This window comes from Azolla caroliniana, unplaced genomic scaffold (genome assembly GCF_043228905.1).
Source record: "Azolla caroliniana isolate FFs.n. ecotype wild unplaced genomic scaffold, voAzoCaro1.0.p SCAF_11, whole genome shotgun sequence".
NCBI lineage: Eukaryota > Viridiplantae > Streptophyta > Polypodiopsida > Salviniales > Salviniaceae > Azolla > Azolla caroliniana.
In genome coordinates, this window is record NW_028230446.1 from 4,448,230 (window position 1) to 4,473,325 (window position 25,096).

The 25,096-nt window shown below is 39.2% G+C and overlaps 1 protein-coding gene across 3 annotated transcripts; it reads left to right on the forward strand.

Annotated features, from left to right (window-relative positions):
• The first annotated feature begins 382 nt into the window (after positions 1-382).
• LOC147857621 (uncharacterized) lies at positions 383-17,509 on the forward strand. 3 transcript variants are annotated; one of them, XM_087327113.1, is made up of 14 exons: positions 383-725; positions 1,299-1,392; positions 1,478-1,561; positions 1,697-1,754; positions 2,105-2,145; positions 2,263-3,453; positions 3,646-3,728; positions 3,841-5,648; positions 6,019-6,751; positions 13,352-13,591; positions 13,679-13,803; positions 14,036-14,125; positions 14,781-14,929; positions 15,008-17,509. In XM_087327113.1, the coding sequence occupies exons 2-14, from the start codon at positions 1,324-1,326 to the stop codon at positions 17,126-17,128; spliced, it is 6,792 nt and encodes a 2,263-aa protein (XP_087183239.1). In that variant the 5' UTR covers positions 383-725; positions 1,299-1,323; the 3' UTR covers positions 17,129-17,509. The 3 variants fall into 3 exon arrangements, with proteins under 3 accessions (XP_087183239.1, XP_087183238.1, XP_087183240.1); XM_087327112.1 differs by having other exon boundaries at positions 383-669; XM_087327114.1 differs by having other exon boundaries at positions 383-669; positions 14,781-14,890.
• Positions 17,510-25,096: the final 7,587 nt, after the last annotated feature.

The following is a 25,096-nucleotide window of genomic DNA, read 5'->3' on the forward strand; positions in this document are numbered from 1 at the left end:
GCGAGGAACCACGGTGCGGGAGGTCCCAGGCAGGCAAGACGCGGCACGATACGAAGAGAAGAAAGAGTATTCATTACAACAAGAAGAAGAAGAATAACAGAAGAAGAAGAAGAAGAAGAAGAGTAACACAAGAAGAAGAAGAAAAAGAAGAAGAAAAAGAAGAAGAAGAAGACATTAACAACGCAAATTTTCAAGCCAAAAGATGAACCTGTAGGCTTTTGTGGTGTTACACACACATCTCTCTCTCTCTCTTCTTCCTCACACCAAAAAGGCGACTTCTGTACATCGCCATCTGCCCCATCGCCATCGCCATCGCCACTCAGAAAAAGAAGAAGGAAGACGAAGACGAAGTCGAAGACGAAGACGAACAGAAGACCTCCTTCCTCTCCTCTCCTCCACCGCCTGCTTTCGCATCTCCATGGATGTCACTCTCCTCGAACCCTTGCTTGTTGCGTGCAGAGCAGACCACATCCTTGGGACCAACTGCAGACCACCAGTTTGCAGAGACCTCCTGTGCCAGAGAGCTTCCATAAATCTACAGAGTCCTGGTTTCTACTGATTTTTTAGCATCATCTCTCTGCAGGATCAAGAGAACAGAAGATTATTTCCGATTCTTGAGGCAAAGAAAGCGGCAGTTCTTCAGTGTCTTCAAATTTTCATGATCTCGAGGTTGGATCTTTATTGCTCGATTTTGATAAACTTCAAAGCCTCCATATTTTGAAGAGGTTTGGAATGACATTACTAATTTAACCTATTTCTGAAATTGTTTAATTGGCAAAGCTATATACACATATACATATAATTTAGTTTTCTATTTCCTCTCAGAGGCCAGGACATATATCCATGCATGCATGCCAGTTATTGAAATAATATATTCTGTCAACAGTTCTAAAATTTGAGGTCTATTTCCTATATTAAACTGGAAGGCATATGTTCATGCAGGAATGGCAATAATTATTCTAATATATGATGTTTCACTTCTAATTTTGAAGGTCTATGAAAATCCATCTACTCTTGCACCATGAACATAACATATGACATTGTACTTTAACTGTTCAAACATTCTAACTCTATGCTGCTTTGGTGGAGATCAATCTATCATTGCAAGCAACAAAGATTTATTGCCGAGTTTAAGTAAACTTTTAGGGTGACTTTGTGAGGGACAAAGACGTGTTAGGATTAAATGTAAAGCCAAGGAAAACTCAATCTCATTTATGAAGAACATAGATTTTTTGAGCTTATTGAACTTCAAAGATGACCACAAAGTCATGTAAAGATAATGGTGGTATTGTTTGCAGAGACAGCAATCACACAAACGCCAACATGAAGAGATACAAGCAGAGAACGATTGTAGAATTATTGAAGAAAACTCACAAGATCAGTAGACCAAGGGTATATTTTACACGAGTATACATCTGCAATGTGTATATGGCTATTTCTAAATAATAGGCTCTTATTAAAATATATTCTTACACAGTCGACTTCAATTATGGAGGGGAAATTTCGAATGCAAGGGCCACTTGATGAATCGATTGCAGAGTTGGATGTTTTAGCATTACAGGTATTATGCACTTTTATGAATCAATTGAGTATATAGATAGTATTTTCTTGGTTAGTTAAGAATATTAATGAAATTGGATCAACTTCCCATGTTGACTCTTCCTTAACTTTTCTTGGCCTGCTGTTTTTATCATAGATTTGTGGAAATTGTAGGAATTATCTCGATGCAAGCATCTCTCAAAATTGTGGCATCTGTAAGTTCAACATAACTGTGTGCTTACCATGTCCGGAAACTCAATATCCCTTAACTTTTTCCATATTTTCCCAAATGGCCCTAAGTATTTCTCATTTGCCCGTGCAACCAATTTTATGCGTTTTTTGGTCAATTCACCCCTCTTTCTCTCAATTCTATGAGTTATTTGGGCTATTATATGGTTGATTTGTCTCTCTTTTCATTCTTTTGGGGGTTGACCAGGGGCATTTGAGGAAATAATGCAAACTTAGCGGCATTTGGGGAACTAAAGGAAAACTCAGGGGTATCTTGGAGTTTCTCTTCTTGTTATTTACCCCTTATGTTGATGTTGAATGCTCTTTACTTTCACAGGCAAGAGAGGTTACCATGGATTTTGCTTGGAAGCTTCAAATGTACATAAATTGATCCTTTTACATATCAGTAGAATTTCAGATATTTTGAACATTTTCTGTATATATGTTCACAGGCAGTTTAGTAACAAAAATGGGTTTTCTTTTGTATCAATGCAGGATGCAGTCGGTGGTGCTCGATCTTGCTATGATTGTAGGAATATTAGTCATGATGCAAAGCTATCTAACATTGAAGCTCAACCCGATTCACGGTTTGATGATAGTTTGGAAGGTTGTGATGGGACTTCAACTGGGACATTAAATGAATATTCAGGTTTACCAAATCAAATTGACCCAAGTTGGAAGGATTCAAAAATCAGTGCCGATATGGATGGCGATGTCCTTTACAAACCGATAAAGGCACGCATTGCTCGGAAGCTTGGAATTCGCCGCAAAAAGGTTCTAGATGAAGTTGGACAAGGTAACTCCTCAGCACAAACAATGGATTGTGACCTAGATACTGCAACATTTGCACATAAACAACAATGCAGAGTTGCAGCTCCTTTGAGTAAGGGCTTACTGGAAGAGGAAAATAGTATTGCTACATGTGATCCTCCATATATGGGTAGAGTGAACAATATTGATGATATATCACCCTCTGGTGTAGAAAAACAAGAAAATGATAGAGTAAAGCTAGCAGAAGCTAATCTCCAAACAGACCGGGATGGCCAAGCCATTCAAATCAAAGGTATGGAGAATTCAATGGGAGAATGTGAGACTGTTGATAAGATAATGTATGATGAGAAGTCAAATGTTGTGTCAGTCATCTCTCCTCATTCAACTAATAAAACATACTCTGCGAGGGATAATGTTTGCGAAGCACAATCCCGTGGAGTTGAGCAAGGGGTTGCAATTGAAGATTTAAATGTTTTGAATCAAACTGATTGTCAAATTCATGGATTGGCACAAACAGGAAAGAACAGAACTGGTAAGGATAATCTCCTCATCAAATCACCGAAAGAAGACGATGGAGCTGAGCAATCCATCAAAACATTGTCACCTGAGGATATAATCCAAAATGCAACAAACATGGGCCTACATGAGACAATGGATAAAACAGATGATTTTCCAATAGCTCACAGAACATCTATTATAGATGGGACTGCAACAAACAAAAGTCTGCCTTCAGGTGTACCCAAACAGGTTGAAGATTCAACACTGCAGCCTTCAGGTGAGAAACACACAGAAGCAAGTGAAGAACTGTTGGATGGCTCAGGTGCTTCAAAGTCAATTGATCAAAAGGAGGTGACATTGAAAGAAAGCCCATTGCCACTAGGTTCATCCAGCTCTAAGGCTTTGACTGAAGATGATGTAAGTTCTAATGTTTTTGAATAAAAATACTTTATATTATCTTACAACAGTCCCACAGACATGGAACAAAATTAACAATCCCAAACAAACATTCATATATGATGTTTGCAGTTCTTATTTGTAGATATTAATAGAACATTTCTTTTCTTCTTTATCATTTTGTTTCCAAACTTTCTTGTCTATTAATGGTAGGTGAAAGTTTGCGACGTATGTGGTGACAGTGGGTATGAATATCTGCTTGCAATTTGCAGTGAGTGTAATAGGGCAGAACATATGTAAGTTGTGAATTTTTAAAGCTATTTATCTTTTGATATTCATACATTCCGAAATCTTATATGCAACATTTTCCTTAATCACTTTGGGGGGTTTTGTATCCTACGTGCACAGGTACTGCTATCAAAACATGATGGCTCAGGTTCCAGAAGAGAACTGGCAATGTGAAGTTTGTAGCATCAGCATGAAACAGAGAGTTAGTGGTACACAACTTGTCACCGACTTGAGACTTAGTCCTTCACAAACAAGATCTCCTTCTTTTAATAACTCTAAGAAACAGATGAGCACTGGAAATGCTCGTTCAAGGCTTTCTGCATTATTACAGAAAAGAAGATTGCTACCAGAGAAGAAAAGGGCATTAAAAGGGGCTCCTCCTCAGTTTGCTACGAAGAAATGTGCACTGCAGGATTTAATGGATGCTACCCCTTCCAAAAGACAGGTTGTGGAAGTTTCTAACCCTCTCCATATGTCATCTCCGAAGCTCAGTCTCTCCAGAGAAAGCTCCTTCAAGACTTCAGAGACAGGGAAAGTTAAGTTTATTTCTTGTGTAGCTTCAACAAGTATAGGAAATGAAGATTGTGGTGGGTTGAAGGGTTCAACTCCAAGTGGGCATTCAAACTCTCTTTTACCTTCCAACACAAATCAATCTGGGAAGGTTCGCGTTCTGATGTCATCTAATTCTACATTAAGTGGAGGTGCTAATGTAGGCTCTGGCTTGAAGGCAAGCTCTGTAAAGATGAGTGATGGGTCACCGTCTTTTCTACTTCATTCAAAGTCATTTTCTTCCAAATCTCAAGTTAACCTTAAGGGTTCAAAAGAAGCTTCTGACATGGTTTATGCACAAGGATTGGCAATGAAAGAGGGTTTATCAGGGAAACCAAGTGCATCGAATACCACCAGGTTTCCAGTGAAGGCAAATTCATTCAGACTTTCTAAAGCTCATGGGGAGCTGAAGTCCAAGGCTGAGATGAATCCTGATCCCTCAAAATTTAAGTCAGTAAATTCTGACTTGGGATTGGCTAAAATGGTTGAAAACACACTGGAGCCAGTATCAATCGGCAAAAGCAAGGCATCTGCAGATGTTGAAATAGGGAGTTCTTCAAAGCTTTCTAAAGCTCACGGGGAACTGAAGCCTAAGCTTGAAATGAATACTGATCCATCCAAATTTAAATCATTAAATTCTGAATTGGGACTTGCAAAAACAGTTGAAAGCACGATGGAGCCATGCACAGTTGACAATGTATCATGCAAAAGCAAAACGTCTCCAGTTGTGGAAATGTCATCTTCATATTTAGGACATACAAACACTTTTGTGAACAATACTGATAAATCAATTGAACTGGAATTTACTCTAGAGCCAGGGCCATTTGGTACTACACCCAGCAAAAAGAACACATTTGTAGCTGAATCGCCGAATTCTGCCAAAATATCTAAATTAGCTGCCGCTGAACTGAAGTCCAAGAATGAGATGAATGCTGACCCAAAATATAAAGCAGTAAATTCTGATCTGGGATTGTCAAAAACAGTTGATAAAGCACTGGACCCAGGGTCTGTTGGCAATATAACAGGAAAACGTAAAGCGTCTGCAGTTATTGACATGGTTTCATCATGTATGGAAGGAAATACCAGCAACTTTGTGAGCAATGCAGAGAAATTGGGCAAAATGAATTTCATGAACGCCCTTCAAATTAGAAATCCACCTTTGAGAAACGATGTCATGAATGTAGGATGTGGGAAATCTGAATCTTTGTCTTCTCAATGTAGTTCGGATCTCCATGATGGACCGAGTGATTTTCAGGAATCCAATGATAAAACGGTTCCTATTCAAGAAAACACACAGAAGACTTTTTCTAAACCCAAAATCAAGGTTTCTGAGAACTCAACAATAGATATTTCAAAGGGGGTGCATGTGACATGTGCAGGTAGAAACTTGTTTCGCAAACCATTTATTTCTGTTCAGTGTTGAAGGCCTCATATGCAAGCTCTATTGCATCTATTTGTAATAGTATGTGCCCATACCCACAAGTATTAATAACTATTGGTAGATACTTAATATATGAATGGATGACTGTATGAATAAATATTATTGTACATCCACGTAAAGTTATATAAGTGTGTGGTTACATATCATGTACTTACATAAATGTTTCCGTAAAGTATGTGCAAATGTATATAACATGTCTGCATCAACCCACAATCTATATATTCCTACAGAGTTATAGATTCTTGTCTACTATCATTCTCATTTTATGTAATAATTTTGAGCTTTCCTTGTTCAACTGTCATAAGTAGATGTTGGGCGATTGGTGAGTCCAACGCACCATCATGGGAGCTATGTGAAAGAATCTTTCGACACAGCCGATGAAAACAAAGTGCTACAAGTTGGCCCTGGGCTGGATTCCAATTCTGTTGACATGGCAGCGGCAATGATAGCGCCACATGATGAAACCAGCAACTTGTTCACCCCTAGAAGCCGATCTTTTGGAGCATGGGGTTCCCCAAGTTTTGTGCCATCACTTGGGTGCACAAGATGCTACAAATGCAAGGAATTAGGACATACTGCAAAAAATTGCAATTATGTCTCAAGTATATTCTCATCTGCTGCCAATGGAATATCAAAATCGGTTGTCCCTACATCCAATATGGGAAGTGCTAGTTTTCCACATGAAATACAAGGTAGTATGGGTGTTAAAACTGGCATTGCACAAAGTTTTGAAGAGAAGAAAGAGGATGAGGGCACCTCATTGCAAACTGTGAACCCGACAATTATGAACCCCTCTGATTTGAACGTTTCCAATTGTTCACTGCAAATTGTTAACCCCAGCAATTCAGGTGTCCTTGGTACTACATCGATGGCCCACTTACAAACAGAGTTCTTCTCAAAGGCAATTTCTGATGCATGTGCAAACATCAATGTAGCCTATTTTCCAGCTGCGTTCAACATTGGTGCAAAGGGTACAGAATCTTATGCTTCACGGTATCAAGAATCTCTGAAGGTTTATCCAGAAGCTCAGATAGTGTGGCAGTAAGTCTTTCAAAACTAGTATTTCCTTTTGGTGTATTTTATAAGTACATCTTACCATTGCATGATTTAATTTATATTCGTTTGCTTCAAAAGCCATGAATGACCTTGCACCCATGTTATATTCATCCCTTGTAGTCTGGTGCAGAAGGATGCAAATTGATGTATCTAGAATTTAGATGAACATTCATGGTGTTATTTTTCTAAAGTAATCTGCATTTATTATATTGAAATTGCTAATATATGTATGTTCTGCTTTGAAAAAGAAAGAAAGAAAGAACGAAAAAGAAAAAAAGAAAGATATATTAATATCTTTTTAAGAAGCCAAAATGGTCTATAAAAGATCAAACCCGAGATTACGTATTAAAATGTTGGCTCCTCTTTAAGAACAAGCCAAAACAAATGTAACTAAGTAAAACAAAAAATAAAATAAAATGGGTCTAAGGAATCTTGTTATCTATATAAGTAAGATTTTCAAGTTAGGTAGATCAAAATTTTTGTCTTTGAAAGATCTCTAGCATAGGATAGATATATGTCCATATAAGAGGGCTTGATTATGAATCCATCCTCTGACATGCGTAAAAAGTGTGCCTTATAGTGGGCCTTCATACTAAGATATGTTGTAGGGCTGATTCTTATTTTTCTGTTGTCCAATGTGATCACTTTATGCTTTTCTCCTTTGGTAATGTTTAGATAGGGACAATCCAATTATATTCAAACAGGGATAGTGCATTTATGGTTATGCCATGCGACTCAAACCATTGTTGCATTTTAGCATACCAATGATTATCTCCATGTTCGGCAAGTTGTTTATATGACATATGTGCTTTGCCCGGATTATATCATGGAGGACCAATGCTTTGCTCCTTACCGTGCGGACAATCATTGAGACTAAAGGTTTCTCTAAATCTTTCCAGTTATTTCCCTTGTTAAGACTGGTCCTCAAGTTTCCACTCCCGAGAAAGAAAGAAAGAAACCTATATTAACATCTTTTAAGAGACCAAAATGGCCAATAAGAGATTATATTTTGCATCATCTTTGGGAAAAATAAACCAAAATAAATACGACTAAACATATGGTACTTAGGAATCTAAATATCTAAGAAAGAAAAAGAAAGAAAGAGATCTTAATGTCTTTTAAGAGGCCAAAAGGGTCTATGAGACTGTAGTACGTCTTAAAATGTTTTCTCATCTTTATGAACTACAAACGTCCCACAAAATTGGAACGGATTGAATAGATATTGATAAGTTTCAAGCAACATATTATAGATAAGGAAATCCTTGAATGGAGAGGACTCAGTATTTCTAGTATACAAAAGAGAGGATTTACATGTTAAATACTTGCATTTGTTTTCAATGCTTGCTCACTTGATGTGAGGTTGTGACATTGGAAGTTCCGTCTTGGTCGCATTCCATTTTCCTTGGCTGAGATAAGAGTGAGGTGTTGTTCTTAGGCGAACACACATACATACCCTAGAACACGGTGATAGTTGTACTTGAGACCAGCCAGTGAGTAGCGTCTCAACTATCATTAGGTGCTTAGATTTGCAATCGACTAAGCTTACTTACTACCCAATGGCCTCGGAAATGTCCAAGGTTTCGAGTACCTCACGTGGTGGTTCCTTTAATTCCCATAGAAATCCTTCTATGAGTGGAAAAGATCACCTTGAGATCCGTAAATTTGACGGATCCAACTTCGCCTTGTGGAAGAATCAGGTGAGAGATGTTCTGATTCAAAGAAGGCAAGTAAGACCATTAGGTGGTGAAACCAAAAGACCTGAGGGCATGACCAATCACGATTGGGAAGAGTTCGATCTCTTGGCAATGTCTACCATAAGATTACACCTAGCTGACAACGTGTACGTCACGGTCTTGGACTGTGACTCAGCCGAATAGTTATGGACTAAACTATGTAGTACATACGAAAAAGAAACCTCATCAAACAAAGTTTATCTAATGAGAAAAATTTATGATCTTCGAATGAAGGACAACGATAGTGTCGCTTCTCATTTGAATGATTTTGATGCACTATGGTCACAATTACAGGCTTAGAAAATGATTATGGACAATGAGCTAAAATGTGTATTTCTGTTATGCACTTTGCCTAGCTCATGGGACACTTTGTGCACCGCTATTAGTGCTAGTGCACCGAATGGGAAATTAGTCTATAATGACATATGTGGAGCACTATGGGGTGAAGAAATTCGTAGGAAATCTGTGATTGCATCACATAATGGAGATGCATATAATGTTTATGACGTTGGTTCTCGCAAGAACCAACACCGTGGTAGGAGCCAAACAAGAAATAGTAGTGGAAATGATAGAGGTAGAAGCAAATCTAGGAAGAAAAATATGGAGTGTCATTATTGCCATAAAAGGGGACATCTTAAGAAAGATTGTTATGCCCTAAAAAATAAGGAGAAAGATAATGCAAAATTTAGAGGTGATGGGCATGGAAGACAATCAAGTGGTCCCTCTTTCCCCGTGGAAATAGAGGAAGTAAATGCAACATGTGATGAGACAGACATCTTGGTCTTAGATGATATTAGCACACATGTTGGGGTGAATATGGTTTTCTCTCCATCACATATGTGGTTGTTGGACTCTGGTGCATCATTCCATGTGACTCCACATAAAGAGTGGTTCACATGTTATGAAGCTAAGTCACTTGGGAAAGTTAGACTTGGAGACTCACATCAGTGTGATGTGATCGGCATTGGAGATATCTCAATGCACTTTAGTGATGGTTCTCATCTTACCATTAAAGATGTACGCCATGTTCCTCAACTAACTCATAGTCTAATGTCTGTTGGTCAGCTTAATGACAACGGATATAAGGTGGTATTTGCTTCCCAATCCTCTCGTATAACGAAAGGAAATATGATTGTTGCAAAAGGGAATAAAGTTCGTTCCCTCTACCCTCTATTTGGTCATAAAAAAGAACATTTGTTGGCTGTTATAGACCAGCCAATGACGAGCATTTGGCATGGCCGTTTACGCCACATGTCAAGAAATGGCATGGAAATTCTATCTCGTTATGGCCACTTACCTAAGTTGTCATTCTCTGATTTCGCCTTATGTGAACATTGCCAACACGGTAAGCAAACCAGAAGTGCACATAAGACCAGTGTTAACTCATCCACTAAACCATTGGACCTTGTCCACACGGATGTTTGTGGACCTTTGCCCACAAGATTTTTGGGTGGTGCATTGTAGTTTTTACTTTCATTGATGATGCCACTAGGAAAGTTTGGACTTATCTGATTAAGGGAAAGGATGATGTATACCCTACTTTCAGAAAATGGCTTAGTTCGGTTGAGTTGGAAAAGGACATAAAGCTTAAGGCTTTTTGTTCGGACAATGGAGGTGAGTATACCTCTCACGAATTTGGTGACTTTTGTAAGTCTAGAGGCATTCGGAGAGAGTTTACAGCTCCTTACATTCCTATCCAAAATGGTGTGGCTGAGAGGATGAATAGAACCATCTAGGACAGAGTTGTCTCTATGCTACACCATGCAAACCTCTCGCAAGGTTTTTGGGTAGAAGCTGTTTTAACAGTAGTCCTTGTGATTAATCTATCACCGAACACACAGCCATAGGTCTAAAAGTGGCACAAGAGTCGTGGACAGGCAAGACACCTCATTATGCTCATCTTAGAGTTTTTGGATGTGAAGCATATGTACACATTCCAAAAACTTCAAGAAAGAATATGGACTATAAATGCAGAAAATGTATATTCCTTTGTTACGGAATTGATGGGCAGTTTGGATATCGCTTATGGGACCCTGACACACGTACTTTGGTCAGAAGTAGTGATGTTGTTTTTGATGAGAACAAAATGCATAAACAGTCCGTAAAGGAGGTAGAAGTGAGAAAGGTTGCGTTTAAAGATACTATGCCTTCTGTTGATGTAAAACAGAAAAATCTTATTGATGTAGATGCTTCTACATGTGGGCAGTCATGAAAAACTGTTATTGGTCAGTATGATGATGCCCAAAATGATGATGCTCAGGACAATGATGTGCAAAATGATGATTTTCAGCAAGAATATGCTCAGAATGATGATGCTCAGAATGATGTTTCTCATGCACAACCTGATGGTATTCAGTTTCAGGAATCTTTGAGAAGATCCATGCGTGTCTCCAAAGCACTCAGTAAGTTTGTTGATTATGTAATGCTAACAGATGGTGATGGGCCTTCATGTTACAATGAAGCCATATCTGGATCATGCTAAATGGAAACAAGTGATGCAAAATGAGTTGGACAGTATCCATAAGAATGGAACTTGGGAATTAGTGCCTTTGCCAAAAGGTAGGAAAGCACTACCGTGTAAATGGGTGTATAAATACAAATACACATCCGATAGTGTTCGTCCCAAGTATAAAGCTCGCATTGTGGCAAAAGGTTTTAAACAAGAACAAGGAGTCGATTTGGATGAAATCTTCTCTCCGGTAGTCAAGATGACTACGTTACGCATGATGCTTGCATTGGTTGCCAAGAATGATCTTGATTTATTTCAAATGGATGTAAAAACTGCTTTTTTGCATGGAGATCTCGATGAAGAGATCTATATGGAGCAACCAAAGGGTTTTGAAGTTTATGGGAAAATGCCTTTGGTATGTAAACTTAAGAAAAGTTTATATAGTCTTAAGCAATCGCCGCGAAAAATACGATCCTTTTATGAGATCCCAAAGTTATGCTAGGAGTAATGAAGATTCATGCTTATATACGAAGAAATGTATAGATGACTTATATGTGATTTTGATACTCTATGTAGATGACATGCTCATCACTGGTAAAAACAAGGATGAGCTGTCCAAACTAAAGAAAAATCTGACAAACCTTCGATATGAAAGATTTGGGAAATGCTAAACACATCCTTGGAATGCGTATTACTCAGGATAGGAGTAATGGATGTATTTATTTGTCTCAATTTGAGTATGTATGCAAAATACTCAAGAGGTTTAATATGGAGAATGCAAAGCCTTTGAGCACTCCATTATCTATGCATGTTAAACTGAGCAAAGATGAATGCCCCAAATCTGATCATGAAAAGGAGTTCATGAGTAAAATTCCTTACTAGTCTGCTGTTGGTAGTCTTATGTACGCTATGATAGCGACTAGGCCAGACATTGCTTTTGCAGTGGGAACTGTGAGCAGCTTTTTGTCAAACCCTGGTAAGAAATATACAGATTCTGATTATGTTGGTTCTGACAGCAGAAAATCCACTTCAGGGTACATTTTTCAGTTTATGGGAGGTGCCATATCTTGGAGATCTCGTCTCCAAGAATGTACTGCTCTGTCCATAACAGAATCAGAGTATGTTGTAGCTAGCGAAGCATGCAAGGAAGCCATATGGCTGTCCAGATTAGCTTGTGACATGGGCATACCTAAACTTGTACCCATACTGTTTTGTGATAGTCAGAGTGCCATTGCATTGGCTAAAAACCCAATATAACATGCAAAGACCAAGCACATTGGAGTGCGATATCACTTCCTTTGAGAATGCATAGCTGCTGGCTACATCAGTCTTGAGAAAGTTGTCTCTCAAGAAAATGCCGTAGATGCATTGACCAAAGCTCTACCGCATGATGGGCTAGAGCATTGTTGTCACTTGGTGGGAATTACTTAGGTGTTCAGGTTACACACATTGTTTTTGTATATTGTGTAACATACTCATCAAGTAGGGCGTGTAGGTCTTGTCCAATCTTCCCATCAGCTTTGCTGATCCCTTATTTGGCCTTTAGTGGGAGGTTGATAGATAGTGAGAAAGGCCAAAAAGGTAATTCTCACTATTTACCATTAGGTATATACGTTAATAATATGAGGGTTTTTTGGTGTGCCCGCCAATTTTTTTTGTCTTCTTTCTTTCGTGCTCTTCTAGGTGTGTGTGCTGCTCTCTTGCTTTCTGTGGAAAAACAGCAGCTCGTTCGTTCTTGTGGTGTCCCAAAGAAACCAAAGCCAACCTCTCTCATTACTTGTGCCCCAACCCCCCATCTCACATCGCAATGCATGTGAGCTAAGTCGCATGGAAGCAATGGTTTGAATGGCAGATAACGGAATGGGCTCTAACATGTATAGATGTGTACGGTTTCCCCATTCAACGAAGAATATGGTTTTGTAGTGAGGTGCAACATGTGTAGTATAATGTGTGAAGCATGAGCCCTCACATTTGTCCTATGTCATGATACATTGGCGTTGCAAAAAGGCCTCATTTACTGAGGAATCTAGTGATGCATCATGAAACAAGTGTCTTGCATCCCATCTACCAAACCATCTTTCTATATCTTGCATCCAACCGGAACACAAAATTTTGCTTTTATGCGTCTTTTGGATCTTTTTGCTTGCTTCCCATTCAATTCTAGGAAGTCGATGTGAGGGACTTTTTTGAACCTTAAGCATGTATTCAACAACCCTTTCCATGGCCATGATCTCAATGGGAAGCGATCCCGTCTCAAGGAGGAGGATGTAGGGCGTTTGTTTCATAACTTGTAGAAACTTTGTAAGAAAATGTTTTTGGACATTTTCAAACTCTTTCCACGTAGATTTAGGGGGAGAGAGAGAGAGAGAGAGAGAGAGAGAGAGAGAGATCCCCAATTTGCAGAGGAACCTTTAATCTTTGTGGAAAAGGAAAGCCTCAAGCTAGTTTTCATGGGCTTCAAGCAAATTTATCCAATAGAGCGTTGCTCAAAGTGAGAGAAGCTACGAAAAAATTGCACCATTCCCTGTCATTAGACGAGCTTCCACGTGGCAGTGAATATAATTCATGGCCTATTCAGTTTCAGAAAGCTCCTCCCATCAATGATAATATTGCATTATACTTTTTTGCTAGTGGTAAAGAAAGGTGAGCTGTTTTGGTAATCAATATCAATTATGTTTAACTTAAATACATATGTTTTTCACATTTTTCACCCTTTTGGTTTATCTCCAGTTATGTTCAGTATTACAAACCATTAGTGGATCGATTGATCAAGTTTGACCTAGTCTTGAAGGGTTTACTTGAGGATGCAGAACTGCTCATTTTTCCTTCTAATTTGTTACCTCCTGGATCTCAATGTAAGTCATTTTTTTATAACAAAACTGAGCAGATATTTGACAAGGTGCTTGAGGCACTCGCAATTTTTTATTGAATGACTATGCATGTTTAACAGTGATTTATATACGCTAATAATAACAGTAAAACATATTTTAAAGCTTCTTTAGCTCTCATCCATATGCATGATGTCATGTATGCGTTTGTACATATGATTAAATACAAGTCTAATAATATTTCCTGCTGATTTTCAAGGCTGGAACAATTTTATGTTCCTGTGGGCTGTTTTTCGGGATAGGAAAAGTCCGGCAATGCAACCTAGTTCATACCCTGTACTTCCGAATGGTAAGATAATTTAATACAATTCCTAATCTCGTTTATATGAATTTCTGGCTGTATTCTGTAATGCACTATGAAGGGATACTGTGAACGTAAGAATTCAAAGTCCCTTGGGACATGTGGATGGGGATGGGGATGGAGCTGGGTACAGAGATGGGTCTTTGGTGGGGAAGGAGGATAGGGGCCTGGAATGGAGGGTAGAATGGAAAAAATCTCTGTATGCAATATATAATATATTTTGTGAGTATATGCCTATAATATATGTGTAAATATAAAAAATATAAAGGGAGCAAAAAAGAGTCCGAAAGCCAAAAAAAGACGACCAATTTCATTGGTTGACCATCCTTTTCTATCCTAGGATGGTGTCCCTGGATGTAAGATGAATGGGGATGAGGTTTTGTTTCCCAAAGGTCTACGACCTCCCTATCTCGTGACTATGCAAGGAGTAGGAAATATGTGGCTTAAAGCTCTTTCATACTATCAGTTTAAGTGTTGCTGATCTTGATAAGGGCATACTTCATACTATGTAGCAAGGCCTAAGAAAATATCTTTTGTAAGCATTGGGATTCATTTTTGGTTCTTTAAGTAGAAACTATCGTGGTTAAATGGATTTGTGATATTATTATTCTGAGTATGAATATCTAATAGAGAATTTTGGCAGTGGCTACTCTTCCAACTCTTGATGTCATCTCAACAGCAAAAACCCAACTGTCAAATGCTGCCTTACCCGGCACATTGGGCTGCCTTGGTCTTGATGGATCTGATGACTTGGTACAAAAATCAACTGCTTCTATTGCACTTGAAGAAAAGGTGGAGTAGTTTTTACTAACTGCATTATGTCTTGAAACAAATGAGTATAACATTAATTGGTGACCTCCTCTTTCTCAGGGTGCTAATGGAACCAACAATGAAACTTCGTCTGCTCTTTCAACAGTTGTGTTGCACAAAATAGAAGATGTGAATGGGGAGAAGTCCTGTCTTGGGGAGGAGCAATCTGGACAGATTCCTCAATTGGCTGGAGCTGAAATCATTCCTTCTATTGTTTCAAAAAAAGTTGTGCTGTTAAAAACTGAAGATGTCAATCAGAGTCAACCTACACCAGTGTTAATTTCTAGCCCAAGTCTGATGGAGGAACGATCTGGTCAGATTCCTTTCGAATTAGGTGGACCTGAAACTATTCCCTCCAATGTTGCAAGAAAAGTTATTCTACTAAAAACTGAAGATAGCAATGAGACTAAATCTACACCAGCATTGATTTCTTGCGCAAGTCTGAGGGAGGAACAATCTGGGCAGATTCCTCTCAAATTGGCTGGAACTGAAATTATGCCTTCAACTGCTAAAATAAAAATCGAGTCACTGAATACTGAAGATGGCAATGATGAGAAGCCAAGTGAATCTACATCAGGATTGATTTCTAGTCCAAGTCTTAGAGAGGAGTGGCATGGACAGCTTCCGCTCAAAGTGGCTCGTCAAAGTTCTCAGTCACCTATAAAACTTCAAGATAAAGGTGTTCGAGAGAGTATCTATGAGAAAAACCGTGATCTTGACAGGACAGAATCTGGACGAGACAGAGAAAGAGAGAGAATCAGGGAACGAGAGAAGCATAGAGAGAAGGATAGGGAACAGGAACATTCAAAGCGACATACAGATCGCGGAAGAGAGAAAGAGAGAGACAGGTATAAGGAGAGGGAGAGAGAGAGGGAAAGAGAGAGAGAGAGAGAAAGAGAAAGAGAAAGAGAGAGAGCAAGAGAAAGAGAAAGGGAAAGAGAAAGAGAAAGAGAAAGAGACAGAAACAGAGACAGGGACAGGGACAGAGATAGAGATAGAGATAGGGATAGGGATATGGTAAGAGACAAAGAAAGAGAGAGAGAGAGGAGGGAGAGAGACGAGAGAGATAGGAGGATTCGAGATTGGGATCGAGACAGAGAGAAAGTGAGGGAGAGAGGGAAAGTTAGGGAGAGACTAAGAGATAAGGATTCTGAAAGAGAGAGACGGTCAGGGAGGGATCGTTTAAGTAGGCATAGGCATTGGGATAGTGTAGAAACAGATCATGGTAGTAGAGGAAGCCGACATTGGCATCGGTATCCTCATTCCCGGTCACGTTCTAGGACTCCAAGCAATCGTGATCGATCACCATCTCACCGATCAGAAAGGTATCATGGTAGATATCATCGCTCTTCTCAATACTCCAGATCTTCTTCTCATTCACCTGATTTAGATCATGGATCAGAACGTTTTCAAACCCGGGCGGAAAGTAGAGAACTAAGCAAGGATAGTTCTGCCCCAGAAGGGAAGTCGCCAGATATTATTTCTGGGATAAGAGATGGTTCAAAGAAGAAAGCAGTCAGTAGAAAACTCTCGGCTGCAGATGACCAAGGTAACTTCTCTCAGAGGGGGAGCACTAGTGATTATGTATATCCAGCAAATAGGCTTGGCTCAAAGGATGAGAAACTGCCTGTTGCGGATCTGAACCTTAGTCCAGAAGTTGAGGATAATGAAGAGAATGATATGGCTACGTACCAAGTAGTGACACCTCTCACCAATTTCACACGTGGATCTAATGCTGAAACAGGGGAATGTTCTATTAGTGCTGACAGAATAGTCAGTTATCATGGTTCAATCGACTTGATGTCAGTTGACGAGAGAAATGATCATCTTTCACAATGCTTAGCACATGATTCAAAAGAGTCATCCATGTATCGGTTAAGTAATCCTCCGGAGCCCTCGTCTTCATGCCTTCAGTTCTTCCCATCAGTGCTTGATCCAATTGTTGGAGCTCCTGATCTCAATCTTGGACTAATAACTAGTGTGAAAGTGGACACAACTGCATCCAGGGACCAAATAGAAATGCCTTTATATATGCAGCTTCTTGGTTCCGAAAGTAGTCAATGTCCACTTTCGGATGTATACAAGGTCTCCTCCGACCATGCTGATTTATCGTTATCGTTGTCCCTTCCAGAACATTCCAAGAGGCCAAAAGTCAACACATCGCTCCAGTTATTTGGCTGATGTAATAATTGCTGTTGTACAGGGATTAACTAATGCAGACTGGTACAGAACCTACATATGTTTTATGAGAGCTTGATTTGCTGGTGTTAAGGATGGGTCACAAGTCTGCTATATAATTATGTATTTATGTATATCATCTTTCATCCTTGATGAAGAATGTGCTGATTATCACTACTTATCCTGCATTATTGTTTCAAATGCAGTATTTTGAGAAACGGGGATAATCTAACTGATGTTATTGGATAATCCTCGATGTAGATGTACCTATTATGTATTTGTTCTTTACTGGACATGTTTCAGTATCTTATTTTGCTTTGATCAATCAAGGATGTAAATATGAATGAACCTTCATAAGCAAAAATTTGAGTCATGTTGCTCAAATGTTGTCAATCTTCATTTTGCTCTGGAGGTAAGAAAAAAAACCTCTAGTAAATTCCCCGTTTAATGTATGAATTGTCCAAATTAATGGAAAAGATGTAACTGTTTTCAGAGGAATGTAATGTGTTATCAGAAAGAAGCTTTCATTGTGCTCTGGAATTGTTGAGATCTTTAATGATGAGCTTGAATGCGAAGAGGGGAGATTTTCTGTAATCAAAGAAGGTATTTCAAAGAATTTGAACAACAGTGTGCATTGTCTTTTAATCATTATAAAACTCGAACTATATAATTGAGCGGGATTTTCTGTAATCAATGAAAGTATTTCGAACAATTTGAAGAACAGTGTGCATTGTATTTTAATCATTATAGAACTCTTATGTAATTGGGTGGGATTTATCTACTATGGTTTTGGCCCCTACACCCTACGGAATGACCTACATATAACAAAATATCTCAACTAACAAGCAGTAATTCGATATATGTATGCGATGCTGATGTTAAATACATGTTGCCTAGTGTGTATATGCATGAATTTTAGTAGTATTGATGTGAAAATGTGAAGATATTAAGTATAATAATAACGTGAAAAACTTATCCCAAGCATGTGGTAATTATCCACATTAATGAGGTACTATTGTGGAAGCAAAGGGTGACAAGTGAGAAAGATATATTTAAAAAAGAATTAGAAGCTTCAAACAAACTTCATGTCTTTTGGTAAGACACCTGATTTTAAATCTTGTAGAATTGAGTCCAATATTTTACATACCTTTACAAACATAGTAGCTTCCATAAAATAAATCTTTCAAATGTTGTATCAATTATTGGAGAGTGATGCTTTTAGGGTCCATGTGATTGAGGATCAAGAAATGGTGTTGCTTCATAATACTAGAGCGATATAGGAAAGTGACGGTTGTTATGGATAATGGAAGGCAACATTGGTCGGTGAAATTTGAGAAATCTTGGGGATTAATGTTGAATTGTTGGAATCAAGTAATTCCCAAAATTCTTAGGATTTATCCATTTGCTTGAATTGATAATATTGAAGATATTCCTTGATATTGAGGAATTTACTTACCTCAATGAAGTTATTTGTACAAATATTTGATCAACCCAAAAAAATCCTGAATCAGAAATAAAGATAAACTCAATATTTTATTTGAAGTTTTGATCGTTCGAAATCATTTTATTTGAAGTTTTGGATATTTGCAAATCCTACAAAATCCAAACATTATATTGAAAAATAATAGAATCTAACTTTGTTTTCTCAAATTGCAAAAAGAGGGCAAAATGTTATCTAGGTGTTAGAATGAAGTGGTATGTGAACCAAGGTTATCTACAAACCTAATTGTGCCTAACAACAAAGATAAACTCCATATTTTATTTGAAGTTTGATAGTTCCAAATCATTTCATTTGAAGTTTTGGATATTTTCAAATCCTACAAAATCCAAAAATTATTTCGAAAAATAATAGAATCCAACTTTGTTTTCTATAATTGCAAAAAAGAGGGCAAAAGGTTATCTAGGTGTTAGAATGAAGTGGTATGTGAACCAAGGTTATCTACAAACCTAATTGTGCCTAACAACAAAGATAAACCTATTAACAAAGCTTACCCACAACGCCTATTGAGCCTAACAATGAAGCCGAACGATTAAGCCAACTGTACCTAACAACAAATCCTATCTACCAATGAAACCTACATATGAGCCCATTTAAACCTACACATGAAGCCAAATCAAAATACTTTTAAAGCCTACGTACAAATAAACTTGAGACTACATATGAAGACACTTCCTAGCTTGTCCACAAAGCCTAATTGGGTGAAAGCATGGGAATGGGAACAATGAATTGAGTCCTTCACATAACTTACTAGCTATACAAAAAGCTATATGTAATTTAGTTGTTTGAACTTTATGGTGATTATCCAAATGTGATCTCAAATAAAGGCATAAATAAATGTGTATTATAAATAGTAATGATAATATATTAATAATTTCACAAATTTGTTGGTGGATTCAATGCCCTATTATGCATGATCAATCACATTGGCAATGTCAATGGCATTACTGCATTCTTGTTTTTCCTATATTATCATTCCTTATATATGCTACCTTCCTACCTTCATTCTTGTTTGTATTTGCCATTATAGCTCCTTTGTGCATTCTTGTTTGTATCTGCCCATAGTGGTATTGTTGTCGTTGCTCCTCATTGCCTTCACATATAGTATTGCCACCATCGTTCCTTTGGCCTGCTTTTGCACATGGCATTGCCGCCATCGCTCCTTATTGCCTACAAGTAGTACTGCTGCCATCCCTCCTTTGTGTATACCTTTGCACATGGTATTGCTGCATTGCTCCTTATCGCCTCTACAAGTAGTATTGTTTCATCACTACAAACTGATTTTGCACATTATACCATTGTTATTGCTCCTTCATGCGTGCTAGTTCTGCATTTTCCTTTTTAGCGATATTGCCACTAGGCAGTCCATTGGATTGCCTTTCCCCCCCTAATGGCTACGTCTATTCCCCTTTTGTATATCTAGTACGAGAACCATTCCTTGTGGCTTGTCATATGATTTGACGCTCCGGAGTCAACATACCACACCTCGTTCGGTTTCGAGGTGTTCACTACCATCGAGTTGCTTGATATCATTTGTTGATGCACTCTTTTTCACGGCCAATGTGTGTTACATTCCAGACGCTTAACATCCCCCCAACCTATTGATTGCACACTCCTAGATGCACTGTGGGAGGTGAGCATGGGGCGTCGGGGGCGAGTAGAACGGAGTACGACGGGGTGAGGAGGGCGTCGAAGTCGGGGATGTCGGCGGAGGAATCAAATGTTGAGGGAGGTAGGCGTATGTCTTGCATCTGGTCTGTGGTTCTGAAGAAATATTTGTTCTTGTCGGCGAGCCACGTGGAGAGAGGGTGGGGTCCTAGTAAAACTTATATAAGAGAGTGAAGCATAATAGAGAAAGGGTGAGAAGAGAGTGAGGGAGAGAAACAAAGCAAGATATAGAGAATGAGAGCGAGAACTTAGAAGGGGAAAAGACAAAAAACACAAAGAAAGGGAGGGGGAGGGTGGGGGGTATGAAAAAGTAGTGTGCAAAACCTAAACACAGATCACAACCTGCTCAACCGGATCGCAACAAAAAACACAGAGAATGGAATACGCAAAGTAGGTGAGAGAGAGAGAGAGAGAGAGAGAGAGAGAGAGGGAAGAAAACCATTTAAACCTTAATTCAAAATAAACTCAATACTCTGTATACATACAATGTGCTCTATGGCCACTTTTATACAATGTACTCTGTGAGACTAGCAAAAGTATTGATAAGTACTTCAATGCTCGTATCGAGCGACTGACATCGACTCTTGAAAGTATGCCTATGTACTAGGCTAGGATCGTAGGCCTCTACTGGCCTACCGGTTACACTCAGATCCGAACACCGATATGACTCTTTGTTCTAGACAACGATCTGGCTCTTCGTTTTGGATACCGATCTGGCTCTTGGCTTATTCAGCTGATCTGATCATGTTGAGCTTGCTCGCTCAACACTCCCCCTCAAACTCAACTTGAGGTCGGATCGTAGTGTGAGTGTTTGCTGATCCTTCCCTCCAGCTCCTCCTGGTGTCTTCTCGCCTTGCTCATGCTCCTCGTCCCGTCCGGTTCTGCGCACCTCGACCTTCTTCGTCGACTTGTTTTCTGATAAGGCCCATCTTAGCTCTTTCACTGCTGTGGCTTCGGTGCTTCTCGACCCGTCGGTTCCTCCATGTCGGTGTCGACTTCTGCTGGCTTCTCGTCCATTTGGTCTTCAGTTGATTCAGCTCCTCTGAATCGAACACCTCTTCCGAATCAGCTACCTCCAATTCATTCCAACTCTTGTCCGAATTGGTTGTCTCCAATTTGTCCCCAACCTTTAGGCCCTTTACCACATCAGACCATGTCCGGGTCTTGGCCTTCTTCTTCCCTCGGCTTTGTCCTTCTTGACTCTGCTGCCGTTATCGCTTGTTCCGACTTTTTTAGATATGCCGACTTCTTCAGTCGACTTTGCTCCCTTTTTCTTCTTGTCTCCCCTTGTTTCGGTCTTTCCCTCCTTGTCTCCGACTTCTCTGGTTCCTTTACCTGTTCTACCACCGGTTCTCCCCCTCAAGTGCGGCACGTCGAGATGCTGTAGCCCAAGCATCTCTGAAAAGTGTTGCAACTTGTCTGATCTGAGTGGCTTGAGGAAGATGTCGGCAACCTGCCGATCAGTTCGAACATACTGGAGTTCGACTTGACAACTCAGGACCCACTCGCGCACAAAGTGATAATGCACTTCTATGTGCTTTGTCCGAGCATGGAACACAAGGTTTTTGGCCAGCTGCATGCTACTTATGTGGTTGCAGTAGATGGGGATCGGAGTCGATACTTTGATCCCGAGGTCCTGTAGCAGCCCCTTAAGCCATATGGCTTCATAGGTAGCGACGGTAGTGCCTCAATGCTCGATAGAGCCACTATCGGTTGTTTCTTACTACTCCACGCAACAACCATGTTACCAAGAGAAAACATGAATCCGGATGTTGATCGACAATCCGACACATCACCTGCCTAGTCGGCATCTGTATAACCGACTAATTGTTCGGTCACACCATGTTGGGAAAACAATCCCAGATCTTGAGTTATGCTCACATATCGCAGTTGCCAATGCGCACATTGAAGGTGCTTGATAGTTGGTCGCTGCATAAATTGACTTATCACCCCAGGCAGATAGATGATGTCGGGTCGGGTGATAGTAAGATAGATCATGCTTCTGACAATTTGTTAGAACCGTTTCTCGTTGCCGGCCAGTTCGGAGTCGGGACGTAAGTTCTGATTCCAGTCAAGGGGTGTTGATTTTGGGTGGCAATCAGTCATGCCGAACTTGTACAACATATTCAACACATAATGTCGTTGAGATACCAATATGTCGTCGGGGGTGTGGATCACTTCGATCTCGAGGAAGTAGTGAAGGTCCCCTAGGTCCTTCATCTAAAATGTTTCCGACAATTGGGACTTGACTCGACTAATTTCAATGAGATCGGGTCTAGTGACGACCAAGTTGTCGACATATAGCAAAATGCACACCGGACCTTTCAGACCTTTCTGGATGAACAATGAAGAGTCGAACTTGGAGGCTTCAAACCCCATCTTACGCAACCAGTGCGTGATCTTCAAGTTCCAAGCACGAGGAGCTTGGTTCAGGCTGTAAATTGACTTCTTGAATCGGCGCATTGCTGACTTGTTCATCTCCGATTGAAATGCGGGGGGTTGGAGCATATGTACTTGTTCTTCAAGGTATCCTTGAAGAAACACATTCTTCACATCCATTTAGTGGAGATGCCACCCCCTCGCCGTTGCAACTTCCAACACCACACGAACCGTTCACATCTTCGCTAATGGAGCGAAGGTCTCGTTGTAGTCGATTCCGTGGATCTATGGGCTGTTCCGGGCATTAAATTTGGATAAACCGAAAACGATATTCTTTGTCTGCATTTCTCGAAGTCGTGGGAAGTTGATATGGCCGAATCGCTTGTGCCATAACTATCAGTACTAAGTAATTGTAGATATTTTTTAAAAAAATCGGAAAAAATTAAAATCTTTTTAGGAATGGGGTGGGGGTAGTACACGTTGCATTAAAGTCAGGGAATGGGGGGAGACAATTGTTGCTTATTCAGGACTGTTTTGGGGGCTATTTCCCCCTCACTTTTTATTTAGGATGCCATGTTAATTGATTTTGGTGCTTCTCACTGTCGTCTCCTCTTCCTCCTTCCAACGAGCCCATCTTAGATTCGAAATGTCAGCATCTCATGTATTCGCAACACATTAATGTCCTCATCGTTTTGCTGTTCTCTGCGTCACTCATCTTCCCCATCTTCTCCTTCCCTCGGTATGTCTTCTCCATCGTCTCCTTCACTCGGTATGACTCTTACATTTCTGTAGCATAAGTTCTCCAGTGTTGTTCAGAGCTATGATTTATGGCGTAGGTTATTTCAGAATAGTTTTTAGGCTTTAATATTTATAGTTTATCCTTTCGAATGTAAGCTGTAAGATTAATTTATGCTGAACAGATTACATCTTCATCTTCATCATGATTATTATTGTCATTATCATCTCCATCTACTTCTTCATCGTTACCATATTACATTGATCATACTATTGTTTGTATTATTTCTTGATCTTAATGGAATCATGGTCTTTTGCCTATTCTATCATGCACATGTGGATAACCTCAACACAAATTTTCCAAAGTTGTGGCAACTTACTATAAAGACTTTTGCATTGCTCTCCTCTCTTCCTAACTCCCATAAAGTCTATGTTTGATTGTTCATTGTTTCTAGCCACAAAACCTAAAACCTGACTTTTATATTAGCCTAATGTTATGGTCAAACAAGTAATCTAGGTAAGCGTTCTAGAAGAGATAACAACATAGAAATATGAAATTCAAAGTATATGATGAAAATGAAAAGTGAGATATATTTTTTTGTGATACTTCAGTTTTATGTTTTAGATTGCCTAAAGTCGTGGTTTTATGGTTTAGATTTGGTTCATTTTCGGTTATCCATTTCAAAATAGTCTAACTTAAATGATAGTTGTCTTTCTTAAAAATTAATTGGTTTGGAAAAGGAATATATGAGTGTGGCATAATTGTACATGTTTATCCGAAAACCGGTTGATGTTTATGCTATGGTGTATTAAGTATGTTTATTCTACGATGTATTAAGCACTTATTTTGATTAATTAGGTGCTGAAATAACAAGAAAATCTATTTTGATTAATTAGGTGGGTGCTCATGTAGCAAATCTATGTCTGAGAGGAGTAAGAGACAAGTGGTTCTTCACATAGTCCGTTATTTACTAGAAGTAATTGAGAGATTTACCAAGGAGGATCGTAGGCATATTATCTCTAGAGTGTTGCACCATCAACTTTTGAATGAAGACATGGAGAATATTAAGTTTAGGGACCAATGTGTTTCAGAGGAGATTGTAGAGTCTATGAAGTCATCCCTACACTTAGCCAAAAGGGGTAGAGAGCATAGATAAGCTTGGTGCAAAGAGAGCAGCCCTTCACATGGTTGTAAATGGCACAACAACCAAAAAATATAATGATACTACTAAAGTTGCCTTAGCCCTTGGTATTCAAAGAAGGAACTTGAGAAAGCATCAGACAAATATACAGTCAAATCAATTTAAGTGGTTGGGGTTAGGCCGTAGACAACGATGTGATACATTGTCTCATGAGATTATTGAGAAAGTGGATTCTTTTTGGGCAAAAAACACACGTGCCTCACTGAATAAAAAAGATGTATGTAGACAACGTATAAGTCGGGGTAGGTACCAGATTCACCCGAGACACTTCTTGGAGATGACTAAGGTACTTCATTTTATTTTATGTATTTGGTTTTAAATATTTCATGTTTACTAAAGGATTCTATTAATGTTACCTATTTCTTGAGTGATGTAGGCTAAATTGTTCATGAACTTCAAAGACCAACATCCTAGCATCAATCTTGGATTTCGCAAGTTCAAAGGTTTGAAACCATTTTTTGTTAGAAAGTTAAAAGAGAGGAACACATG